The 27,314-nt window shown below is 42.3% G+C and overlaps 1 protein-coding gene across 5 annotated transcripts in view; it reads left to right on the plus strand.

Annotated features, from left to right (window-relative positions):
• Positions 1-2,957: 2,957 nt before the first annotated feature.
• The window catches only part of EZH1 (enhancer of zeste 1 polycomb repressive complex 2 subunit), a 31,688-nt gene continuing 7,331 nt past the window's right edge, over positions 2,958-27,314 (plus strand). For 2 of the 5 annotated variants that reach the window (XM_040245272.1, XM_040245276.1), the window contains exons 1-13: positions 2,958-3,012; positions 11,906-11,996; positions 12,591-12,718; positions 12,839-12,967; positions 14,342-14,461; positions 16,163-16,283; positions 18,083-18,259; positions 19,362-19,464; positions 20,328-20,491; positions 20,876-20,967; positions 24,143-24,323; positions 24,577-24,773; positions 26,679-26,770. In XM_040245272.1, coding sequence (XP_040101206.1) covers positions 12,602-12,718; positions 12,839-12,967; positions 14,342-14,461; positions 16,163-16,283; positions 18,083-18,259; positions 19,362-19,464; positions 20,328-20,491; positions 20,876-20,967; positions 24,143-24,323; positions 24,577-24,773; positions 26,679-26,770 — 1,493 coding nt within the window. In that variant the 5' untranslated portion in view covers positions 2,958-3,012; positions 11,906-11,996; positions 12,591-12,601. Of the gene's footprint in view, positions 3,013-3,350; positions 5,051-9,476; positions 9,498-11,905; positions 11,997-12,590; positions 12,719-12,838; positions 12,968-14,341; positions 14,462-16,162; positions 16,284-18,082; positions 18,260-19,361; positions 19,465-20,327; positions 20,492-20,875; positions 20,968-24,142; positions 24,324-24,576; positions 24,774-26,678; positions 26,771-27,314 lie in introns of those variants that run through there. The other 3 variants (XM_040245275.1, XM_040245273.1, XM_040245274.1) reach the window with 3 other exon arrangements.

Raw genomic sequence — 27,314 nt, forward strand, 5'->3', positions numbered from 1 at the left:
ATTAGGCTACTCAGCACACTTTGTCCAGTTTCTTTTAGCCCCAGAGGCCTGCGATTTAAGAGCAAGATGAGCAACTGGAAGCCAGGAGTGACACAGTTATTCCTATTAACTGCCTGGGGGTGGGGCTGGGAGGAGTGGGGCAGGGGTGATGGTACTGTTTTTCAAAGGTCCAGTAGCTGACCACTTGCCAACAGTTTTTCTACGAATTTATAGGACAAAGACCTGAAGGGTTGGAAGAGAAAAAGAGGAAGAGCTAGCCAAACAAAAAATTGGCTTATAGTATCTCATGGACCTGGGTCAGCTAAGAAAGAGCCTGGTCTCAGGAAAAACTCTCTCCCTTCAGAGAGGGAGAGAGGAACCAATTGGCAGACAAATTTTCCCCAAGAACCCCACAATTATTGGTGATGTGGAAAGTTGTTTTTATAATCCTCTAGTGAACAAAGATTATTAAACCCTGGGTTTAGTCCTATGCCAAATGTTGTGATGGATAGGAAAGAGGTAGACAGCCTGGTAGTGAGTGGAAGGTGGTAACGGTGTTGAAGCTGGGGGAGATTTTGGGGGATGGGTGGGTTAATGAGGAGGTGGAGTTCGAGATGGATTATACACTCTGATCTATAACTTTGACATAAATCCCTTCACCTTCCTTCCTTTCCGCATCAAAATATTTTTGTAAATATATTGTCTTTGTTATGCAGAATAAAGACGTTTGTTCTCCTCTTGTCACTTGGCATACTTCATGCTTCCCTAAAACAACGTGGGTCACTCCCCTGGTGTTAGTTACCAACAGAGTTGATGTTTCCCAAATTGCTCTCCAGTCTCTGTCCTGATGTTCAGATCTTCTGAACATCTTCCCTTAGGTAACTCACATTCCTTTTTTTTTTTTTTTTTTTTGATCTGCCACCTGCCCACTCCCCCACCCCCGTCCGCCTTTTTTTTCAACCATATTCTTTATTTCTACAAGTATTTATGTAGTGTGACATAGGGTTCCCCAACCTCCAGGCCATGCACTGGTACCTCCTATCAGATCAGTGGCAGCATTAGGTTAGAAATAAAGAGCACAAAAAAAAAAAAAAACTTGAATCATCCTGAAACCATCCCTTCCCCCATCCGTGAAAAAAAACTGTCTTTCACAAAACTGGTCCCCGGTGCCAAAAGGCTTGGGGACCACTGGTGCCATGGTTCTTAAACTTGTTACACTGTGGAATCACTTGGGATGGTCTTAGACTTCTCGAAGCCCAAGCCAAACTCCAGACCAATGAATCAGGCTCTCTGAAGGTGGGAGGAGGAAATCAGCAGTTATTAAAGCTGTCCCGGTGACTTCAATGTGAACCGAGCTTGAGAACCACTGATCTAAAAAAGGCATTTGGAATGGAAAGGAACATCATGGCAAACTGCCAAGTGTGAAGGAATATTTATTTTGATTTGGTGGTGAATTGGGTGTAGGCAAGAGAAAAAAAGAAAATTTCTGATATAAGGAAAAAAATACTGAATCTGAAATCCAGAGACCTCATAGGGTAATTTTTTATCAAGACAATCTTTTAACTCCTTTATGCCAGAATAGCTTTGTGTGGGAAACTAAAATCCTCCCTACCTACTTTACAGAGTTGTTATGACTATTTGGGAAAAAAAATTATTATCGGCTTTTAAATTATGTATGTAGCAGGAATTCCCTGGTGGTCCAATGGTTAGGAACCCACACTTCCACAGCAGGGGTCATGGGTTAAACAATCCCTGGTGGAGAGAACTAAGATCCCAAATCCCACAGTTGCATTGCACAGCCAAAAGAAAAACAGTATGTGGAGACAAATTTAAGGTGCTGTTAATTTGTATTTTAAGTTTTAATTTTAACTTTATATTTTGAATAATTTCAGATTTACAAAAGTGTTACAAGTGGTAGAGAGTTTCCTGTACTCCCTTGAGCCAACTTCCTCAATTGTTGACAAAGTGTGATTGCCCACACCAGGAATTCAGATCGACAAAATACTATTAACTAATCTATAGATCTTATTCTAATTTCATCAGTTATCCCAGTGTGTGCCTTTTTTGGACCAATATCCAATCCAGGATCACACATTACATTTACTTGTCATGTCTCCTCAGTCTCCTCCAATCTGGACAGTTCCTCACCGTTTGTCTTTTTTTTTTTTTTGCCCTGCACCCTCCACCCCCTCCAGCTGAAGCAGAGAGTCAACCACTGGACCACCAGGGAAGTCCCAATCTTGATATTTTCGAAGATACTAGCCAGTTATTGTGCAAATTTACCCCTTATTTTGGATTTGTCTGTTGCTTCCTCCTGATTAATTCAGCTTATGCATTTTTTCAAGACTACTGTGGAACTGATTTTGTGTCCTCATTGAATATTGAGAGGTACTTAGTAAAAATATTATCTCAGCACTAGTGATATTAACTTTGATCATTTGGTTAAGGTGATGTCTGCTAGATTTCTCTCCTGTAAAGTTACTTTTTTTCCTTGTGTAACTTATATGTATCTTGTGAGAGGATACTTTGACTCAAGGCAACTGATTTGAATCTAAGTGACTGGGAAAACTATTGACAGAACTGGGAAGCCCGGTGTAAATAAAGCAAGAATAACTTAGAGCCCTAGACGGGGTGTTTGGGGATATTTGTAAATCAAATATCTGTCAAAGATCTGTATGAAGGGGTTGCAGGTTGGTGTCAAATGCTGAAGTGAGAAATGGCATGTCACCAGTGTGTGGGGATGATGCAACGCTGGTTGGGTCTTCAAATTTCTCAAGAGCCCTTCCTGTCCCCTGACAGCGCCGCCTTAGAAATCTTCGGGCGCGGGTTGCACCACCTCCGACTCCTGAGTTTGGGGTACTGGCGCCAAACCACAGACCTGCGAAGAAGGAAGCCCAGGGAGCCTGACCAGCGGGGCGCGGGCGGCGCAGTGCGCACGCGCCCGGAGGAGGCGCGGGGCGGGGCCGCGGCGCGGGGGCGGGGCCACGGCGCGCAGGCGTGCTAGCGGTGGGTCCCTGCGGCTCGGGATGGAGGGTGAGTGAGTAAACAAGCCCCGGCCCGCCGGTGGGGCCGGGCCTCCGCACCTCGCCACCGGGGAGCCTGAGGGAGGGAGAGTCGAAGGGGTCAGAGAACTAGGGGGAAGCGGAGGGACACACCAATTGCCTGCCTGGGCTTAGCGGGGCGCCCACTCCCCGTTCCGAGAGCTGGGCGAAAGAGGACAGCTGGCCGAGCGAGCCCCAAGCGAGGACCGCGTCTGCGGCGGGGAGGGCGGTGTGTCCAGGAGGAGGAGCGGCGGGGGCGGGCCCGGGAACGCGAAATCCCGTTGGAGGGCGGGGTGGGCCAGGTGGGCGGGACCCCCGCGCGGGGAGGGCGAGGTGGGCGGTGGCACCTGTGGGGGCCCGTACCGGGGTGGACTGCTGGGGACTTGAGGAGGACCAGACGCGGGGGGTCAGCTTTCGATGACTTTGGGGGGTGTTGAGGAAGCGGTAGCGGTATAAACGGGGTGAGGCGAGTGAGAGTCCTAAGGCGCAGAATGGAAAGGGGCGCTCGTTCTCGGGGTCCAGGCGGTGCCGCGTGCCTCCGGGTTCTCACGCTCGGTGCCCCTCTCGCCTCCCCCAAGTCCTGGACCTGAGTAAGAGGCTTCTCTCCAAATTTGGTCTCGCGCCAATCCCTGCCCACCCCAGAATTCTCTTGGGGATCTAATAATGTAAGGGAAAGAGCCTTAAAGCAAAGGCAAGGTGGTGTATTTGGGACGTGCCTGTTAGGAAATGTGGAGCAAACTTATTTCGGTAAAAAGTTACTACTGAGAAATTGTGTCGGGGGAGGGGAAAGGATGTGGAAGAGTGTTCGTGCCTCCGGTGGAAATATTGAGAGTGGGCTTTTCATAGGTGAAATACGGGATTATAACTGGAGTCGCCTAGGTATCGCGATAGTCCAGAGCTAGAGGGATGAGGATGGGGGCTAAGAGGCGAGGTAGCCATGGGTGCGTGTGAAGATGGCCACGAATGCGAGTCTCTTCCGCCTTTGCTGCCATGATGCCTGTGAAGAGAAAAATCCCCCACCGGGTTCTTTTAAGTTGAAGAAACTTAAAGGAAGTTTCCAGCGTTAGAAGGTGCTAACTTTATCAGAGGTTTCTGTGAGAGCTTGTCTATTTTAAGCCTTGGAATCCCTAGAGCTGGAATGTGTGGCATTGATAAAAGAAGATTACTTAATTGCGTAGAAGAAAGTCTGTATGAGGAGATAAAGTACTTTAAACACACACATGCGTGCACGCATTTATAATAGATGCAAAGATCACCTATAAAGATGTAATAATACTATTATTGTCATGCTGAGTGTGTGTATTACAGATAGCTGGAATTCTCCCAGAATTATTTCTCCCAGAGAAATGTTGGCTTGTTTTATTCACTGATGCACTTTGAATGCTAAAACAGTGCCAGGCACACAGTAGGTGAGCAGTACATCTTTTAAAAAATTAGTTATCTGTTTATTTCTGGCTGCATCGCATCTTAGCTGCAGCACTCTTTTGTTGCCTCCACTCCTGGCAGCATGTGGGATCTTAGTTCCCTTACCAGGGATGAAACCTGCACCCCCTTCCCTGGAAGATGAATTCCTAACCACTGGACCTCCAGGGAAGTCCCCTCAATACATGTTTGTGGAATAAAGAAATAGTGGGAAGATCCCTGGGACTGGAAGTTGGGAGATCTGGATCCAGTTAGTGGAAGAACTGACAGAGTACTCACAGGCCAGTCATGGAACTGGATGCCAAGGTAGTTTTAAAACTTCGTGAAGTGGAAGTGCTGTTACTTTAGTTCTCTTTGAAACAGCACTAGAAGAAGGAGCCTAGGGTTAAAAATGAAATTTTATGCCCAAGAAGACTTTTGTGAGGAAGGAAAAGGGTAGAAAATGTAGTTAGACTTGTTTCTCTTATACTTGCCTTTGAATTAGCATGCCTTTAAAAAGCTATTTAAAATATTATATTTAGCTTTTTAATTCTTGAGATCTGAAATCTGGCCTTCTTAGTTCTCTAGGTAACATTTCCCACCCTTGGTTTGTGCCTTAAGTGAAACAGGTTGACAGTTTATTTCACTAAGTTTATCTTTTTCATGTGTGTACTCAAGTTTAAAAACTTCTTAAACAGTGTATACATGGTTGGACTTGCCTGGTGGTCCAGTGGCTAAGACTGCACTCCCAGTGCCAGAGCCTTTTGATCCCTGTTCAGGGAACTAGATTCCACCTGCTGTAACTAAAGATCCTGTATGCTCCAGCTAAGACCTGGCAGAGCCAAGTAAATAAATATATATATATATTTAAGTTTATGCTTTGTTAATTAGTTACTTTCCAAAAAAGATTTGAGGCAAGTGTTTTAGCCACTTTGGCCATCTGATGACTCATGGGAAAAGACCCCGATGCTGGGAAAGATTGAACGCAGGAGGAGAAGGGGACGACAGAGGACGAGATGGTTGGATGGTGTTGCCAACTCAATGGACATGAGTTTGAGCAAGCTCCGGGAGTTGGTGATGGACAGGGAACCCTGGCGTGCTGCAGTCCATGGGGTCGCAAAGAATCGGACATGACTGAGCGACTGAACTGAACTGAACTGAAAAACACTTTACATTTCTACATCAGACAGTTAAACTGCAGAGAAAAAGGAAAAAAAAACAAGGCAGAGGGTCTGAATAGGTATTTTTCCAAAAAAGACAAACTGATCACCAACAGGCACATGACAAGCTACTCATCATCACTAATCAACAGGGAAATGCAAATGAAAACCACAATAAGATATCACTTAACACCTGTTGAAATGGCTGTTATTAAAAAAAACAAGAGATAACAAATGCTGGTGAGGATGTGAAGAAAAGGGAACCTTGCTGCACTGTTGGTGAGAATGTGAATTGGTACAGCCACTATGGAAAACAGTGGAGATTCCTTAAAAAATTTAAAAAACTGCCATACAACCCATCAAGTCCACTTCTGGGTATTTAGCTGAAGAAAATGAAAACAGTAATTCAAAAAGATATATGCACCCCAATATTCAAAGCAGCATTATTTACGATACCCAAGATATAGAAACAACCTAAGTGCCCATCAACAGATGAATGAGTAAAAATGTGACACGCACAAAAAATTTTGCAACTTAACAACAATGTGGATAAACCTGGAGAATATTATGCTTCTTAAAATAAGTCAGACAGTAAAAGATGAATACTGTATGTTTTCTTTTATATGTGGAATCTAAAAGATAAAAGAACAAATTTAAAAATGAAAATATGTAGAGAAGGGTGAAGAGAATTAGATTAGGATTGAGGGAGAGGGTTTTAAGAGGAAAAATTGCTTTTAGAGAATACCTCCATTCCAGAAAATGCCTAGTTTTGCTTGTTTTTAATTTGACCAAACTGTGTATTGAGCTCTTACCCAACATCTTTAGTCCAGCTGTCTTATCATTTGGGATTTCATCACTCCAAACCTTGAAGTCAAGAGTTCCTTAATGAGGTAGAGTTTAATGCCTCTGATGTGTTATGTTCTCAGAAGTACTTGCCCTAATATTTTGATTCAGAATGGAATAACTGAAAAGTCTTGTTTTATTAATGATAATGAACAGTCTACATACATTTTTTTTTTCTCTAGCCAAGCTTCAAGGCTTATGGGATTTTAGTTCTCTGACTAAGGATCGAACCCAGGTTCTCAGCAGTGAGAGCATGGAGTCCTGACCCCTGGCCTGTCAGGGAATTTCCATTAGACAGAAAACATTAAGCCTTCTGTAATTCAAAACCAGTCACGAGAGAGCTGTATCCTGTTAGGAGTTTCCTTTAACTCGTCTGAATCAGTGTTGTACATCCTAAGAGCCAGCGTTTTCCTTGGGTCTCATAAAAGCTAATTCTGCTTTGATTTTTGTCACTGTTGTCTCAAATGCACACAACCTGATTCTCTTAATAAAGCAACACTAGAAAATGTTAATGCTATAATTTTATTTTAAATTAAGAATTCAGGGTCACAACTTCTTGTTAGTGACGTTTTTTTCTGTATGTACAGTGCCCAGAGGTTCAGTGAGTTTTCATAAAAGTACATAGTTAGGGCTTCCCTGGTGGTTCAAGATTATCTGCCTGCCAATGCATGGGACGCAGGTTCAATCCCTGCTCTAGGAAGATCCCACATTCTGCATGGCAACTGAGCCTGTGCACCACAACTACTGAGCCAGCACTCTAGAGCCAGTACTCTGCAAGAGAAGCCACCACAATAAGAAGCCCTAGCACCGCAACAGAGAGTAGACCCTGCTCTCCACAACTAGAGAAAGCCACATGACCCTGAAGATCCAGCACAGCTAAAACAAATACGTCTTTTTAAAAACTGCACTAAAAAAAAGTTCATAGTCATATAACCATGACCACAACCAAGGTATTTTTATCACCTCAAAAATGTCCCTTATGCTTCTTTCCATGTAATTCCGTTCTAGAATCATTCTAGTCATATAAGTGGAATCATAAAGTATAAAATATTTGTGTCTGATTTCTTTCACGTAACATAAGGCTTTTGTAATCTATCGGAACTGTTTGCAGTACATCTTCATGTATAGGAACTGTCCGTTCCTTTTTATTGGAGAGTAGTATTCCATTGTATGTATACACTGCACTTTGTATACATTCACTAATCCATAGATATTTGCATTGTTTCCACTTTGTGGCTATTATGAATAAAGACGCTTTGCACATTTGTGTACAGGTCTTTATGGGGACATATATTTTCATTTCTCTCCAATAAATAACTAGAAATTGTAGGCCAGGTTGTGTAGTAAATACACATTAACTTTTTTAAAAAGGGGACTTCCCTGGCAGTCCAGTGGTTAAGACTCCGTGCTTCCAATGCAAGGAGCACGGGTTCAACCCCTGGTCAGGGAACTAAGATCCCACATGTGCTGTGACATGGCCAAAAACCGAAAAAAAGGGAAATGGGCTTCGCTGGTGGCTCAGTGGTAAGGAAAATGCCTGCCAAAGCAGGAGACATGGGTTTGATTCCTGATCTGAAAAGAAGCTACACGCCAAGGAGCAACTAAGCCTGTGCACCACAACTATTGAACCTGTGCTCTAGAGCTGGGGAGTCCCAACCAGTGTAGCCCAAGTGCCCTAGAGCCTGTGCTCTGCAACAAGAGAAGTCACTGCAGTGAGAAGCCTGAATACTGCATCTAGAGTGGCCCCCGATCAGTGCGACTAGAGAAAAGTCCACACAGCAATGAAGACCTAGCTCAGCCAAATGAACCAGTAATTTTTAAAAAGGAAAAACAACAACTGGCAAACTTTTCCAAAGTGGTTGTACCACAATTGCATTTGCACCAGCAATATATGAGGATTCCAGCTGCTCCACATCTTCACCACTGGTGTTATAAATCTTTTTAATACTAGCCATTTTGTGGTTGTATAATAGTTATGTCATTGTGGTTTTAATTTGCATTTCCCTGATGACTAATGATTGTTGTTTAGTTGCTTAGTCATGTCCAACTCTTTGTGGACCCCATGGTCTGGGGTATGTAGCCTGCCAGGCTTCTCTGTCCACAGGATTTCCCAGGCAAGAATACTGGAGTGAGTTGTCATTTCCTTCTCCAGGGTATCTTCCTAACCCAGGGATCGAACCTGAGTCTCCTGCATGGGCAGGTGGATTCTTTAGTGCCTGAGCTACCAGGGAGGCCCAGTGACTAATGATAGCATCTTTCTGTGGCTAATCTGTCATTTCTATATCTTTCTTGGTGGAATATCTGTTCAAAGTTTTGGCGCACTTTTTGTTTGGTGTCTATCTTATTATTGAATTGTAGGCATTATTCATATAAAGACTTATTTTTAAACTTCTTGACCATGACAGCATATGTTTTGGAGTTTATTTTCAATGTATAGGTGAACATAATGAAAAGCTCTTAGCTTAGTACTTAACTGGAATGTGAATAGTGTTTTGCATATGTAAGTAATTAAATAACAGATACAGTAAAATTCAAAGTATTTTTTTGTGTGGCACTTCTTTTGCCTAAAATGAATAAACCTATTTCTCCTAATCTGTTCTAGTGAATGCTGAGTTTTTTGTTTGCTTGCTTTTTTTTTTTAATTTTTGAAGTGATAGTTGTTAGTGTTCGAGTGCTATGAGAACCCATCTTATGGCTGTGTTTAATCATACCTGTCTGTTCCAAACAATATGTCTCATCTTCCTCATAAACTTTGTGGGGACTAACTGCCAAATAAACTTTTAGAGATACTGAAAAACCATTAAAAAGCCAAGCAAAATAAATATTGCCTCATGATCACATGAGATTCAAATGTCACTTTAATTGTAAAAGAAGGAAGGGTGGCTTATTTTATGTTATGATTAGATAAAACCCAATGATATATTTGTGTATATGTGTGTACTACTCTGGCCAAATAAAGCACTTGAGTAAAATTAGAAATAGTGCCATTGATTATTAGACTGTTCTGGTGTGCTTACTATCATCTCTTTTGACAGACTATAGGAGATCACATTTCATGTAATTCCTTTTTTGTGTATGTAGAATTTAATTAATTAATTAATTTATTTTTAGCTGTGCTGTGTCTTCCTTGTTGCCTGGGCTGCTCTCTAGCTCTGATACACAGGTTTCTTCCTGCTGTGGTTTCTCTTGTCGTGAATCACAGGCTCTATAGTGAGCGTGGACTCAGTAGTTGCAGCTCCCAGGCTCTAGAGCACAGGCTCAATAGTTGTGGTGCTTGGGCTTAGCTGCTCTTTGGCATGTGGGATCTTCCCGGATCAGGGATCGAACCTGTGTCTCCTGCATTGGTAGGCAGATTCTTTATCACTGAACCACCAGGGAAGCCCTGTAACTTCCTTTCTTTATTTTCTCATTGACAATATTGATGTTTTCCTGTGGCTGTCTCCTCTAAGAAATCTACACACACATATATACTAGCAGCTATGGATTCTTTTCCATTACTTGGTCTCCATTTTTATCTCATTTTTGTCTGCTTGTGTTTTTTTTTTTTTTAATCCAGCTGTGAGACTTTCGGGATCTTAGTTCTGGGACCAGAATTGAACCTCAGACCCTTGGCAGTCAAAATGCAGGGTTTTAACCACTGGACTGCAAGGGAACTCCTAGACCTCCCTTAAGCTTACTGTTTCAAAAAGGGAAATGAGTTCCAAAAGCAATGGGAGAGGGATTGCAGTTCAGAATAAATTTTGGGGTCATTTGGGTCTCGAAAAGGGTAACCTAAGGTTTCTTAGGGAGGCAGTTTTATCCTAGATTTGAACCATTTTTTATTAAGCTTGTTCAGGGCAGAAATTAGATGGGCAACTACTTAATATTACATGTGAGCAGGGTATATGTTATTAAATAGTTTTTTACTTCTAAGAAAGAGTCCCTCTTTTGGCCTCCATTTCATAGAGGAATGAAACATACTTAAAAGATATAAGAGAAAGAGAGATGCTGTAATTTATAGGAAATAAATTCAGAATTGCTTAAGTTTTTTTTTGATAACACAACACCTTAGCTTCTGGGATTCCAGTTCTTAGATTATGGTGGTGTTTCATTCCCTTCCCCCAGAGAGATAATATTTAACTCACAGAGAATTGCTTTTAAGAGCTTGAATCAGTTGATTACAAGTGATTAAGAGTGAACACAGTAAGTCTGTCTGTTTGCTATTCTGTCTTGCCTTTTTAAAAAAAAAAAATAATTATTTTTTATTTTTGGCTGTACTGGGTGTTCATTGCTGTGCAAGGGCTTTCTCTAGCTGTGGTGCATGGGCTTCTTACTGTAGTGACTTCTCTTGGGGCACAGGTTCAGAAGTTGTGGCACATGGACTTAGTTGCCACACGTCAATATTCTGGGCCAGGGATTGAACCCATGTTCCCTGCATTGGCAGGCAGGTTCTTAGCCACTGGACCACCAGGGAAGTCCTATCCTTCCTTGATGTATCCTCTGAGTTTAATATAGCATTACACCCATCCATTTTGATTCTTCAAATGAAACATTCCCATATAGTCCTCTTAAAGTCCAGTGGAATGAGGTACTATAGTCATGATCTGATCAATGGCATATTTGTGACCTTGGGTTGAATTTTGCTGTTTTCTTGTCTGTGCTATTATTTCTTATGAGTGAAAACAGGTAATTTTCACATGCTTCTAAACTTTAGTTTCTGTTTCAAATTTTGGCCCTTCATAGCTCCTTCTAGGGGATTCCCTGGTAGCTCAGCTGGTGAAAAATATGCCTGCAATGCAGAAGACCCCGGGTTGATTCCTGGGTCGGCAAGATCTTCTGAAGAAGGATAGGCTACCCACTCCAGTATTCTTGGGCTTCCCTCATAGCTCAGCTGGTAACGAATCTGCCTGAAATGTGGGAGACCTGGGTTCAGTCCCTAGGTTGGGAAGATCTCCTGGAGAAGGGAATGACTACCCATTCCAGTATTCTAGTATTCTGGCCTGGAGGATTCCATGGACTGTGTAGTCATGGGGTGCCAAAGAGTTGGACACGACTGAGCAACTTTCATTTATAGCTCCTCGTAATGTTTTTAGAAATTTAGTATATTAGGTGAAATAATAGAATTAGTTCTCCAGGAAACCTAAGTAGCTGATATAGAATAAAAATCTTGTAGCTTTTATTGAATTTTTACATGTACTTAGTATTTGTTCTTTCTCTAAAGTAATTGATGGGCCTGGTGGCTGAGCCTAGAAATTCGTGCAGAAAAGCAAAAAAGTGCACTTGGTAATTGTGAGAATATATTTGTTTGTATGCCTGGGAAGATAGAATTTAATAAAATAAAGCTCCCTTCTCAAATGGCATCAAGTATTATTAGGATCTGATTACATGCAAATACTGTGGTAGCAGAGACTTTAAAGTCTTCATAGTTTTTGGAGAACATCCTTCTGAGGATCTGACTATGCTCCACTGACTTGAAATGATTCTCTGTTCTCTTTTGAAAAGCTCAACATTTATTTTGCCTTTGTGTCTTGCCATTCCTCTGAAGAACAGAAGCCACTTGTAAAACCCTACCCTTCGCCTTGCATTCTGTGAGGTAGGTAGAGCGTGGTCCAGTGAGTACTTTTAAACTGAACTTTAATTCAAGCGCCTCAAAAAAACAAAAAAACCCCCAGTGATTGGCAGTGTTATGTATTTCCACGTGTCCTGCCGGTGACTTGGACATGAGATTATGCTGTTGTCATATTCGACCTTAATTGCTAGACATCTGGTAGATTTAGGCAGTTTGCAGGTATAGTTTTCTTGTGTGGGTGAATCTTTCCATGAAGCTCTTGATATTAACTTGGTTCCTGCTAAACATTTCTCTTAATCAAAGTAGTAAACAGGCTTCCAAATTTGCAAGTAATCCAAGTTTCTAAATATCTGTGAAAGTGAGAGCTAAATTAAAAGCACGTTACCACAGAGGACAGTGCCTAAGCTTTTAGGTAATCAGACCAGCCATTGCTGATATGAAATCTTTTCTTAATTGGAACTTTCTGTTGAACTCATAGATTTGTGTTCTTTACACAAATCTTGTTTTTGTGAATAAATGTAATGGGAATGAAAGCATAACTGACCATGTTTATTTGAATTTGAGGAATGCATCATTTCCAGGAAGTAAAATGCCATTTGTCATCGCTGTCTCTCTTAGATTACAGCAAAATGGATATACCAAATCCCCCGACTTCCAAATGTATCACTTACTGGAAGAGGAAAGTTAAATCTGAATACATGCGACTTCGGCAGCTTAAACGGCTTCAGGCAAATATGGGTGCAAAGGTAAAAATACTTCACAAGTGAAAGGCTATAAATTGATTCAATATGGAGGGGTTGGATTTTTTATTTTTATCTTTTAACTCTTCTCTTAAAATCCTAACAAGTTTTCCTTGGCTCTGCTAGGCTCTCTATGTAGCAAATTTTGCAAAAGTTCAAGAAAAAACCCAGATCCTCAATGAAGAATGGAAGAAACTTCGTGTCCAACCTGTTCAGTTAATGAAGCCTGTGAGTGGGCATCCTTTTCTCAAAAAGGTAATTCCAGTGTCTCACCTTGGCCTTTTTCTTTTCCTTGGATTTAAGAATTTTTTTGTTCTTTTCTTTTCTGTATTTCTGGCTTATTGGGCTTCCCTGGTGGCTCAGATGATAAAGAATCCACCTGTAATGCAGAACTGGGTTCAGTCCCTAGGTTGGGAAGATCCCCTGGAGAGGGAAATGGCAACCCACTCCAGTATTCTTGCCTGGAGAATCTCATGGAGGGAGAAGCCTGGTGGGCTACAGTCCACGGGGTCACAAAAGAGTCGGACACGACTGAGTGACTTCACACACACACACAGTATTCTTTCCTGGAGAAAGCCCATGGACAGGAGAGCCTGGTGGCCTTCAGTCCATGGGGTCATACTTATTATTATTAGAAAATAAAGACAATGGATACAATTACTGTAGTCATCTTTGAATAACTGGGATGGTGAACCTGTAACTTAAAGAATAACTGTGGAACTTCCTGGTGGTCCAGCCATTAAAACCCCACACTTCCAATGCAAGGGGCACAAGTTCAGTCCCTGCTCAGGGAACTAAGATCCTGTATATTCTGGGCTGCAGCCTGAGAATAAATAAATAAATAAAATCAAAAGGACATCAAACTCATTACCAAATTGTATTATTGAAAAAAAAAGAAAAACGGTTTTGCCTTTTGTTCTTTTCAGATAATGAGTTTAATCATGAGTTTTACCTAGAAAAATAAGACATTTGTTGTCTACTTTCCTGGGCTCTGTTTACAAGCTTCAAAGCAACCTCTTTTGTGGCTTTTTTGGTACCTCAGCTATTTTGAAATTGGAAAAGGAATGCTGTGGGTAATTGACCAATATGGTCAACGGACATCCTTTTTGTAAACTAAAAAAAATCACTCTGTTAGTTTCTTATAGAGATGATGTTTCTAAAATATAAAAAACAGATAGGTTATGAAGGGCACTTTTCTTTCCCAAAGCAGAAGGTGACCGTAATCTCTACACTACTTTGCTTCCCCCTGCACTGTCCCCATCAGCTCTGCAGCTAAGTGGAAGTCCACTGTCTAAAGTTTAGGTCTTCAGGAAAACTTCCTTGTCTTCGTTCTCATCTCCTAGGACACTCAGAGGCCCTTTGCTGTCAGGTACAGCCCAAAGAGATCAACAGTTTTAGATGGAGATAAACAACAGTTGAATATGGGAGGGCAAGGGCAATAAGAGACAGTTCCTGCTTCCCACAGGTTTACAACTGAGGGATTCCTTTTAGGAGCTCGATGTTACAAAACCCCCAACTTATCCACTTGTAAGAATTAGAAGGCTACTGGGATAATTTTGGAAGGAAACTCTGATTCTCTCTTGGGTTGTGGACCTGCCTTCCCTCTCCATGTCGTTGCTTGTATTTCAGTGTACCATAGAGAGCATTTTCCCGGGATTTGCAAGCCAGCACATGTTAATGAGGTCTCTGAACACAGTTGCCTTGGTTCCCATCATGTACTCGTGGTCCCCTCTCCAGCAGAACTTCATGGTATGTATTGAAAGTACTATGGTGATTGTTTAAATGGAATGACTTTTTTTTTTAACATTGAAATGCTGGCACTCCTCTCAGGGTAAAGATTGTCAGAATATACTTAACAAAGCTTGGACATGCAGGGCAGAATGCTTTTGTGATTTACTGACTGTGAAAAACACATATTGCAAGTTGTTCTAACTTGTTAGCTTTTGCGTTCTCTGGAGTGTACTTCAGAATTGATGCTGTTTCTTTTCTGAATGAAAGAGATTGGGCAGGAGTGCAGCTTTCCTTTACTACCTTGGTCCAATTTTATAACATTGCGTGCAGTTAAATGTATTCTAAACCAGACACTTCAGGCTTTAGCAGGTTGACAGCTCCCTGCTGACGGAGCAATCCTTTCTTAATCCCCTAAAGGCAAGATGCTGTGAAAGCAACTGAGATAGCAGAGGCACACGTGGATCTCCAGTCCTTTCATCTGGGGCTTTATGCTGACTCCTGCCAGGATTATTTGTGGTTCTGATAATCAGGCCGCTAAATACTGCTATCGCTTATTGTGTCTGATGACAGATAGCAGTTCTGCTGACTGGAATAGGATATAGGTTTACAGAAGGAAATCATCTCTTAGAAGAAAACTTCAGAGTAACTCTACTTGATAGCTATAGATCTTAGAAGAAAACTTCAGAGTAACTCTACTTGATAGCTGCTGCTGCTGCTAAGTCACTTCAGTCGTGTCCGACTCTGTGCGACCCCATAGACGGCAGCCCACCAGGCTCCCCCGTCCCTGGGATTCTCCAGGCAAGAACACTGGAGTGGGTTGCCATTTCCTTCTCCAATTCGTGAAAGTGAAAAGTGAAAGTGAAGTCGCTCAGTCGTGTCCGACCCTCAGCAACCCCATGGATTGCAGCCTTCCAGGCTCCTCCGTCCATGGGATTTTCCAGGCAAGAGTACTGGAGTGGGGTGCCATTGCCTTCTCCACTTGATAGCTATAGATCTGAAAATGACTGTTTTCTGCTGAACCACAAAACAAAATCCATTCATATTGTTTATTGCCAGAAAATATATATAGCTTGTTCTGCAATTGACCTTAGGTTCTCTCTGAGGATGAGTGATATCAGTTGTAATAAGAATTTTTATTGTGTTTATGGGAGGTTAATCTTAGTCTATATAATAGAATATACAAATATTTTATGGTTGCCAATTTCTGTTTTAATTACTGCAGTTATGTTGTAGTTTATACTCTTGAAAGTTTTCCTTTTCGTCTGTCTTTCTACTGATGAGAAGAATTAGAATTAAAGACCTTTTAGACTATTGTTTACGTGATATTTGTATCAATTTCACAAAGTTTAGTGGATTAAATGACATAATGGAATCACTATGAGAAAGAAATGTGTTGTCAGATTTTAGGTGTTGGTGGGAGTATTTTTAACATCTAGCTTAATTAACATTTGGTAGTTAATATCCTCAGGTAGTAAAGCTGACTTTTTTTTCTTCCAAGAGTAGCATGACTCCCTTCCATTTGAGGCTTTGTTGCCAAAATGACTGGTCTTTAAAATGTAGTGAACTTTGTAACCAAAGGCATTTTTAGGAGCTTTACAGCAGCAAAAATGGTTCAGCACAGTTTCCATTAAACAGGAAAGAGGAAAAAAAAAAAACAAAACAGGACAGAGGAGATGCACAGCTGATTCATGAAATGAATTACATTTGATTTGATTTCAGGTGGAAGATGAGACAGTTTTGTGCAATATCCCCTACATGGGAGATGAGGTGAAAGAGGAAGATGAGACTTTCATTGAGGAGCTGATCAATAACTACGATGGCAAAGTCCACGGTGAAGAAGGTAGTGGCTCTGGGCTCCTAAGGAGAGGACTTTATTAGGATGGTGCCTCTTGTTTCATGTATCATTAGCTTGCTGTTATCTGCTGCCTCATGGTGTATACACTGAAGACTATTTCCATGTCACCACATGGCTGGGAGTAAACATTTTATATTACAAATAACCCCAGTTAAATTTTAAGAGGATTTGGAGGAATTCCCTGGTGGTCCAGTGGTTAGGAGTCCACGCTGTCATCTCCAGGGTCCTGGGGTTGAGTCGATAGATAGGAAACTAAGATCCCACAAGCCATGCAGCATGGCCAAAAAAAAAAAGAAAAAGAGTTGAGACATAAAAGGATGGTATAGTAATGTAATGGTTATATAGTAATATGATTTTCTCTCCAGTGGGTGGAGAGAATTTAGTGAATAAATAAGTTTGGTCTTAGAAGTCTACCATAAATCCATCCAAGGCTATTTTGTTCTTTGCTACCCTTTCTGTGATACTGGCAATGAACATAACCTCTCTTCTTAGATCCAAATACTCCCTGGATCTCCCAGAAGTTGGCAGTAATATTCTGACTTTCCTAAAAGTGTTACCAAACCAAACTTGGGTCTGCTCACTTGAGTGCAATAAAGCCAATCTACTGACCCCAGGTTGTGGTGAAGGAAAGTACAATCTTTATTGTAGGGCGCCAAGCACGGAGAAGGGGCAGCTCAAGCTCAAAGGACCAGAACTACCTAATGGCTTTCAGGGGAGGGATTTTAAAGGCAGTGTGAGGGAGAGAACTGCAGGGTGTATGATCAGTTGTGCCCAGTTCTTGGATTGGTTGGCATCTGGGTGAAGTTTCAATCCTCATCAACCTTCTGGTTTCAACCAGTCTAGGGTCTTCATGCTTGCGGTCAGCAGTTTTTGTCTGGTGGGAGGTCTGCTTCTTATAAAACAACTTAGGAATGTGTGTCAGGCCTTTATCTTTCTTTTGGGGAACTGGGAGTACAGCGATTCTGCTGTGTTGCAGATTTATAGTCTAAATTGTTACCAGTTTCCTGGCCCAACAGCTATTCTTTGTTTCTATGTCTTCACATTTCTTAATCATTACCTCTGGAGCCAACCTTTTTGTGACTTAGGGAAGACCTGGGAGACTAAAGCAAAAACCTTTTACTTCAGAGGACAAGGGCAAAGGAACTTGTGTATGATTTCAAAAGCAAGGAATTTGTATTTAGTTGTAGTTTTAGAAAAAGTTGTTAGTGTGTAAGAAGGGGAAGACGGGGGAAAACTCTTCATAGGTTGCAAACCAGTGGTCTCAACCTGCTCTTTTGACAATTGTGGATGCTGTTGTAATGCCATTGAAATGCATTGCTTATACACAGTGCCCTCTAGTGTTCTGAGCCTTTATCCTAAGTTGTATTAATAGTATAACCCCATGTAGTATGATTTTTTTTTTAAGTATATTGCCTTTTGAGTCAACGAAGTTCCTACTGACCCATCACTTGCAAAACCAAGTACATTTCCATCATTTTTTTCTCTGTCCTATTTGTATTGTTGGCCCACTTTTGTGATATTTTGGACCATAAATACAGGTTGATCTATTACTGAGGACGTGAAAACCTCAGTAAAAATAAAGTCCATAACTGGATTTCCCACTCTAGCCAGCTGAACCGTTGCAATTGTAAGAACCAATCAAATTATTGTAACTCCCTGGTTGTCTACATTAAAATGTACATATATTATCTTGAGTCTCAGGAGTGAATACAGGAAAACCTTCCGAGGAGGACTAATGGAGTATGAAATGACCACTGCTCATCCATCTAATTCTTATATTTCAGAGATGATTCCTGGCTCTGTCCTGATCAGTGATGCTGTTTTCCTGGAGTTGGTAGATGCTCTGAATCAGTACTCGGATGAAGATGAAGAAGGGCACAATGACACCTCAGATGGAAAGCAAGATGACAGCAAAGAGGATCTGCCAGTAACAAGAAAGAGAAAACGACATGCTATTGAAGGTGAAGAGCATGACCTCCTTACTCCACCTGGAGTGACAGGGAAAGGGAAGAAGGCAAAAGAGAGGTTTATTTCTTATTAAAGGCTGTCGGCACTTTTCCCTGGTCCACTTAAAAGGAAAATGTGTTTACTGACTGATGGTTTAAGATAGCTGTGATTTAGCTGAAGAAAAAGGTAGGAGAACTTTAGACAATAATCATTGTTCATTTCTAATTGTAAAAAATAGTGTGTTTGAAAAATATGGCAAGTTATAAAGAATAAAGTAAAATTACCCTATTATCTTGCTACCTAGAAGTAGCATTTTTTAGTATTAATATTTCCTTCTAGACTTAAAAAATGTATGTATAAAAATTTACACATGTACACCTGAAATGTATTATGTGTATTTTCTCTCAGTTTTTAAAAAGTACCTAAGTAAATCAACATATATATATGGTAGGTGAAGTTAGTATCATACCACATATGTATGTATACACAAAGGTAATTTTATATCCCTTATTATTTAATCTTACAGCATGAGCATTTTCTCATGTTAGACAATATTTAATTAATTTCATATTTAATTGTACTTTGTTATTTAATTATATCATATGTCTAGACACAAAGTGTCTTCTCTTCTTATAACAAATTTACAGTATCCATCTTGTTCTTTGGCATCACCATTATGGTAGGTACTTCTATACTTGGGCCTCTCCATAAAAACTTCTGTTTTCACTTCCAGATTCTGTCTTACACTGTAGATTTTTTTTTTTTTTTTTTTGGCCATACCATGAGGCTTGTGGGATCTTAGTTCTCTGATCAGGGATTGAATCCAGGCCCTCGGCAGTGAAAGCTCAGAGTCTTAACCACTGGGCCACCATGGAATTCCCCTGGACTGTGGATTTCGTTGTTAACATGTAGATGACTCTGATCTCCTTATCTACCAGTAGCCTGTTAGATAGGTCCAGGTAGCACTGACCTTCTTTCTGTATTCTGATATAGTCAATGGTTGAGTTAAAAAGCAGCTCTAATCAGAATGCCGTGACAAAAGTACAAGATGATCAACTAGCTTTGTTTGTGTGCTTCTGTATGGCACTCAGAAGCTTTTTATCATTTCCAATCCAGGCAGCAAAAAGAGTTCCAAGAAACAATTCCCAAACGACATGATCTTCAGTGCGATCGCCTCGATGTTCCCTGAGAATGGTGTCCCAGATGACATGAAGGAGAGGTAGGACGGCTGCCCTCCGCAGGCCATGTAGACCACTCAGGCAAAACTTGCATACATGCTTTTTTTGGGTTATAAAAAGTCTCATTTTTGGTAAGTGCATTTTGATTTGCCTACACTTCTGATTACCTCTAAATGCCCATTCGCACATTAAAGGTCATCGTTTACTGGCTTTTGCATAAATCTGGGCAGAGAAGTTTTAATATTTTGCCACTTTACTGGAGAGTTACTCCAGCACCATACTTAGAAAATGTTTCCCTTCCCTTACTTTCATATATACACACACCGAGCCCAGCATCATTACAATGGTGAACCTACCTGCTTATACATAAAGACCTATTAAAAAAAAAACACCCATCCTCCCTTTTCTCGCTTGGCAGACCATTTCTGGATAACTGTCAGTATTCAGTCTGCATTTTCTTTTTTGTTTTTTAATTAAAAACTTTTTATTGGAGTATATTCGATTTACAGTGTGTTCGTTTTAGCAAAGTGGATCAGTTATACATATACATCTGTTGTCTAGTCGCTATGTTGTGTCAGACTCTGTGTGACCCCCATGGACTGTTGCCCACCAGTCTGCTCTGTCCATGGAATTCTCCAGGCAGGAATACTGGAGTGGGGTGCCATTTCATTCTCTAGAGGATCTGCCCAGCCCAGGCATCAAACCCATGAAACCTGTGCCTCCTGCATTGGCAGCCACCAGGGAAGCCCCCATGTACACGTATTCAGTCTTTTTCATTTTTGTTTAGATTCTTTTCCTATGTAGGCTATTATAGAGCACTGAGTAGAGCTCCCCATGTCAGTCTGCATTTTCTCAGTGGAGACAGTCCCTTGGAAGGCACTCTTACCTCTCTTTTCCGAACCAGGTACCGAGAGCTCACAGAGATGTCAGACCCCAATGCGCTCCCCCCACAGTGCACACCCAACATCGACGGCCCCAACGCCAAGTCTGTGCAGCGGGAGCAGTCTCTGCACTCCTTCCACACACTCTTCTGCCGGCGCTGCTTCAAATATGACTGCTTCCTTCACCGTGAGTGGGCTGCTCTGAAATGCTCTCCTGTTTTCCATCCCCAGCCACCATTTCATTCTCTTTATTTTTAGTTTCTCCAGTGGAATTCCTGGCTTCTGATCCGATGATGGTTTTACAAAGGGCCAGTTCTCTTTTCTCTTGTATAGTTATAGTGTGGCGTGCTTCACACGATGAGGACAGATTAACCAGCAACACAGTTGTCCCTGAGTTTCCTCTAGCTTTGGAAGAATTGTGTTGATGTCAGAAATGATTCAGCATGATTCACCTTGATGATAGCTGTTTATATCTAAATTCTCCTCCAGTGGCTCCCTAATTCACATTTGTTCCTCCTCCTCCTGTCAAGCAGATGAGCCACTGCAAACAGGAAAGTTTTGTGTTTTCCAGCTTTCCATGCCACCCCTAACGTGTATAAACGCAAGAACAAAGAAATCAAGATTGAGCCAGAACCGTGTGGCACAGACTGCTTCCTTCTGCTGGTACGTTTTTAAATTCTTCTGCCATGGTTGAAATTGGTGGAAATCTGAGCAGGAAATAGTCCTTGGGCTTTCTGCCCCAGAGAACAGAAACCACGTGAGCTGGTGTATAGCACCCTGAGGGTCACAAAGTGTGGATGAGACATGACTTCTGTTCGTAAGGAGCGCCCTGATTTTGCAGCAGTAGCACTGTGAAGTTAGTTTCATGGAGTGAGATGTGAAGAACATTGAAGGCTTTCTTGCCCTAAACATCATCTATTCAGATTTCAGAGTCTAAAACTGCTTTGTTTGACTTGGAGCTGTATGTGTATGCATGAGACACTATCTTTGCTGTCTCCTTTTAACTGCATATAAATGTAGGAGGAACAACACATAAAGGTGCTCATGTCTTATATGAGTTAATCAGCCAGATGGACCCTTGCTGGTGGACAGACCTCGTGTAGCAGCATAAATTCTCCTGCCTTTATGTGGGGAGGCAGTCCACTGAGAGCTAGAAGGGAATAGGTTCAGCTGGACTTGTCAAAGACAGAGTTCTGCTTTCTACACAACAGGGTGGGGCTTCCCTGGTAGCTCAGTTGCTAAAGAATCCACTTGTAATACAGAAGACCCCAGTTTGACTCCTGGGTCGGGTAGATCCGCTGAAAAGAGGATAAGCTACCCACTCCAGTATTCTTGGGCTTCCTTGGTGGCTCAGCTGTTAAAGAATCCCCCTGCAATGTGAGAGACCTGGGTTTGATCCCTGAGTTGGGAAGATCCCCTGGAGTATTCTGGCTGGAGAATTCCATGAACTGTATAGTCCATGGGATCGCAAAGAGTCGCACACAACTGAGCAACTTTCACTTTCACACGATAGGGTGAGCTTAGGTAAAGAATAAAATACCTTGATAAAATTCCTGCTACCAATTAAAATGAGATTATACAGCTAGGTGGTTTTGGAACTGTCTTTAGTGGGATAATTGAAAGATGATAGAGAGTGCTATTGGGTAAAAATCTGGAAAATGTGCCACATGGTAATAGCAAAAAAAAGGGCTTTCCTGGTGGTCCAGTGGTTAAGACTCTGTGTTCCCAATCCAAGGGACCCAGATTTGATCCCTGGTCAGGGAACTAGATCACACATACTGCAACTAAGAGTTCATAACGCTGCAACTAAGATGTGGCACAGCCAAAACAAATAAATATAAATATTTAAAATGCATAGAACTCTATGCCCAAAAAATTCCATTTAAACAAACAAAAAATAAATAGACTTTATCTGATTTATTTTTTCCATAATATGTATTAATTCCTTCCTATGTGTCAAAGTACTGTGCTAACCCTTAACATATATGATCTTATTTTCATGCTTATAACAACATCCTGAGGTGGATAAAGTATAGATCATAAAAGTTACATATTTTGCTTAAAGTTTGTTACTGTGTCAAAGGTGTGGCAATGATGAAATTGAAGCTCTGGTCTAACTCCACAGTTCATGCTTTTTATATAACTCAAAAGGGCGTTGCCGGGGCTTCCCTGTTGGTTCGGTGGTAAAGAATCTGCCTGCCAGTGCAGGAGACCCAGATTCAATCTCTGATCGAGGAAGATCCCACATGCCAAGGAGCAACTCAGCCCATGCTCTGCTACTCTTGAGCCTTGCTCTAGAGCCTGGATGCCAGAACTACTGAGCCCACATGCTGCAGCTACCTAAGCTCTCGTGCCCTGCGTCTTGTCATCTGCAGCATGAGAAGCCACTGTGATGAGAAGCCTGTGCACCACAACTAGAGAGTAGCCCCTGCTCACCGCAACTAGAGAGTAGCCCCTGCTCACCGCAACTAGAGAAAGCCCGCACAGCAGTGAAGACCTCAGCACAGCCAAAAATAAATAGATAAGTGAAAATTTAAAAAAATAAAAAGGGCATTGCCCTCCCCAGAGTAGTCATCCTGGAATCCTGTATATGTCACACTGAGCATAGACACGTAGTATCGGGTTCAGTTAAAATAAAAACTTCTCTCTTGGAATTTCTTTGAGGGCCTACAGTATATTATTCTGAATATTCTTAATAATGGTAAACCTTTATCCTTTACTTGTAGATTTAGTTTCCAGAAACAGCTCAAAATCTTTGGAAACTAAGTCTAGCAAGAAGATAGATGATCCAGCTAAGTAATTATCTGGTCTTTAAAAAAAAAGCATAGCTGTAAAGTAAAGTAATAAAATATTCATCCTAGTTTAAAATCCTGACTTGGAGGGAATTTCCTAAATTAAGTGGTTCAGTTCAGTTCAGTCGCTCAGTCATGTCCGACTCTTTGCGACCCCATGAATTACGGCACGCCTGGCCTCCCTGTCCATCACCAACTCCCGGAGTTCACTCAAACCCATGTCCATCGAGTCGGTGATGCTATCCAGCCATCTCATCCTCTGTCGTCCCCTTCTCCTCCTGCCCCCAATCCCTCCAAGCATCAGGGTCTTTTCCAATGAGTCAACTCTTCGCATGAGGTGGCCAAAGTATTGCAGTTTCAGCTTCAGCATCAGTCCTTCCAGTGAATACCCAGGACTGATCTCCTTTAGGATGGACTGGTTGGATCTCCTTGCAGTCCAAGGGACTCTCAAGAGTCTTCTCCAACACCACAGTTCAAAAGCATCAATTCTTTGACGCTCAGCTTTCTTCACAGTCCAACTCTCACATCTGTACATGACCAATTGAGTGGTAATATACAAATTTAAGGATTATATATTTTCTTACTGAAACAGCGACAAGTATGGTAAAACATAAAGAACAGTGAGGCCTGGGGATGAGGGGCCCTGATTCTTGTACCTGTTCTGGAATAATTAGCTGCATGCTCTCAGCACATCCCTCATTTTCTCATCTACAGGAGAATGTATTCTCAAATTCCAGTCAGCTTGTGAGCAAATGAGTATAAGATATGACTCACTGGACAGTCAAAGATGCATAGAAACACCTGTGCATAATATATAAAGATTATATCTTTGTAAAGATTATATTGTAAGGCAGCTCTTTGTCAAGAGATATAAGTGCGTAAGCTTTAAGATGTTTGTTAAGAAGCTATCACATGGTCATATATGGTACAGAGGGAAAAAAAAAGTGTCAGGTTGCAAGTCAGCACAGATATTGCAGATGGTTTGTGATGATGGGACCAATATGGTGGCCTGTTTCTGCTTCCTAACTGTAACACGACCTCTGCAGGAAGGAGCAAAGGAGTACGCCATGCTGCACAACCCTCGCTCCAAGTGCTCTGGGCGTCGCCGGCGAAGGCACCACGTGGTCAATGCTTCCTGCTCCAACACTTCAGCCTCTGCTGTGGCTGAGACCAAAGAAGGGGACAGCGACAGGGACACTGGCAATGACTGGGCCTCCAGTTCTTCAGGTACAGTGAGCAGAAAATGACCTCTTCTTGCTACACAAGGTAAACCCAGGATCATGCCGTAACAGTTAACATTATTACCTTTTAAAATTGTTCATTCTTTCCACAGGTTCACCTGTAAGCAGTAGAGACAGGGAATATTTTCGTTCCTAATTCTTCTACCTTTTGGTGTAGAATGAAGTGCTGAGTTTGTAGCAAACCACTGAGGCCAGCTGCATTCCACCTTCTGTGTGTCTCTCATTCCTTTCTCTCTTAGAGGCGAACTCTCGCTGTCAGACGCCCACGAAACAGAAGGCGAGTCCAGCCCCACCTCAGCTCTGTGTAGTGGAAGCACCCTCAGAGCCTGTGGAGTGGACTGGGGCTGAAGAATCTCTGTTTCGAGTCTTTCATGGCACTTACTTCAACAACTTCTGTTCAATAGCCAGACTTCTGGGGACTAAGACGTGCAAGCAGGTACTGCCTGAAGGGGACGGGAATAAGTCCTTGCCCCGGGAGCCCTTTGGTCACTTTGTAAGGCTGCCTGTCTGGACAGAAGCTGTCTTAGGTTCAGTCCTTTTGAGCCTGTGCTTCTGGACTAGGAGGTGGATTCCCCAAACTTGGGGGGCTTTCTGCAAATACCAGGCCTAGCAATACTTAGGATCTGCTCTCCTTGCTGAATTCTTACTTCTGTCTCTAGCCACTATCTAACTCTTCTGGATGTTTCTACCCTCTTAGGTTTTTTTCTTTTTTTGGTGGTGGTGGCAGTGGTGTTCTTGCCTTTCTTTCTAATGCATGCATACATGCTAAGTCGCTTCAGTTTGTGTCCGACTCTGTGCAACCCAATGGGCAGCAGCCCACCAGGCTCCTCTGTCCACAGGATTCTCCAGGCAAGAATACCGGAGTGGGTGGCCGTTTCCTTCTCCGTTTCTTTCTAAATGTGGACCCATTTCCTGGAAGGCACTCCGGGGTCCTTCTGGGGATCTTCTTATCTCACACCCCTGCTCCTGCTTCTGTAGCTGCAGCTGCCACCATCCCCCCAGTCAGTCTTCTCAGTTGCTTTATTCTTCAAATGTTCTATCATTAGATTTCCTAATTACCACCCCTAATGGCTGGGTCTGGACCTTGTGCATCTCACTTACATCATCACTAGAATCACCATCTGATCGCGGCTTCTGATGTTTTGGAGGTGGGAGAAGCCTACAGGGAGCAGACAGACTGAAGCACAGGGATAGGGAGTCAGGTATTGGGGCCAGCTGGTCCAAACAGGAACACCAGAGCTTGAGCCCTCCTCACTTAGCTCCCCACTTTCCAGAAGAGTCTCTGCAATCTTTTCTGCATGTACTCTCTACTTAGAACAAGTAGTAGAACCATGAGCTGAAGTGCCCTTTGCTTTCTTTTCAAGTGAAAGAAGGTTTACTCAAGGGGAAAACACACTCACTCCATAGATGGAGTGTGAGCCATCTCAGAAGGCATGAGAGGCCTTTTTGGAGGAAGTAGAAATGAATAGCTTTATTGCTTTGCCAGGCAAAAGGAGACACAGTGGGCTCATGCCTTGAAAAAGGCATGTCCCCTATTCCTTTTTTTTTTTTTTTTTTTATCTCATACCTATCTCCCCAAAGCACAGGTTTTTGACCTAAAAGCCTGCAAACTGTGTACAAAGCAATTTTTGTGTGTTATTTTCCTGAAAATAAGATTCACAGTTTTCATGGAATTGCGAGAGGGCCTGTAACCTAAAAGAAAAAGCTAAAAAAACAAATGTTCTAAGGGAAACAGCATGTTAAAAGGGACCAGGCCTTCCTGAAATGCTGTCCTGCTAAAATAATAGTCAAGGCTCTAACATCTTTATGCCAACAGAGGGAGCTAGTGCTTAGCCGGGTGGTACTTCAGGTCACATCAGACTCAATTACACAAGGTATACAACACTGCCCTTCCTAATAAGAAGCAGATACTGTTGGTAAGAATTGATTCCCTCTGGGTTGGAAGGCAGAGCAGTAGATGAAAGCGACTGACCAGAAAAACTGTACCTGAGCTCAGTCAGGATAAACACTTAAGAATTAACTTCAGGGACTTCCCTAGTGATCCAGTGGTTAAGACTCCTTGTTCCCAATGCTGGGGTATGGGTTCAATCCCTTGTCAGGGAACAGGGAACTAAGGTCCTGCACATCACATGGCATACCCAAAAACAAAACAAGACCAAAAACACAACCAAAAACAAAGCACTTCAGAAACAGCAACCCGGTGTCCCAGTGCTGCTCTGTCTACGCCTGCTAGACGCTCAGTCATCTGCCCACAAGCTCTCCAGAAACCAGCACCTGCCTACGTCATTTATCTGACCCCTCAGCTCAAGAAGTAACAGGTCCTGTTGGATTTCTCTTCCAGGTCTTCCAGTTTGCAGTCAAAGAGTCACTTATCCTGAAGCTGCCCACAGATGAGCTTATGAACCCCTCGCAGAAGAAGAAGAGAAAGCACAGGCAAGGCTTGGACCAAAGGCTTTCTGTGGCCAGACTGTTCCCTGTGCCCTGACCTCCCCTAGGGCTTCGCTGCTGCCTCCCTTTGCAGCCACTGCCCATCAGTTCAGCATCACCCAGTGGAGGGCCAGTCCCTCAGTGCTCCCTGTGAGTCTGTGCCTTGAATCAGCCCTTCCCTTGTCCCGCAGTGCTGTGGACCGTGAAATAACTGATTTTTAAGCTCCCGGCCAGCAGGATGTGAACTGGCCTCGTGGCTCCACCCTGAGGCCGTTTCTTCTCACTGGGTTGTTATTACCACTGTGCTCACTTCTCAACTCTGACCAGAGTTTGTTGTTCTGTTTTTGGCACTTGTGTCTCTAAGTTGCATAATAACACTGTCTTCTAGCTAACCTTTGCTTAGGGTTGGAAGGTGTTTTTTTTTGCAGCCAGTACTCCATCTGGCTTTGTTCCGTAAAAAACTGACACTGGTTCCAGATATAGAAGGAAATCCCTGTGGCATCTCCCTTTCAATTCCTTCACTCAGAGCAGATTTCTGAAGTCTTCCCAC

This window comes from Oryx dammah, unplaced genomic scaffold (assembly GCF_014754425.2).
Source record: "Oryx dammah isolate SB20612 unplaced genomic scaffold, SCBI_Odam_1.1 HiC_scaffold_8, whole genome shotgun sequence".
Lineage (NCBI taxonomy): Eukaryota > Metazoa > Chordata > Mammalia > Artiodactyla > Bovidae > Oryx > Oryx dammah.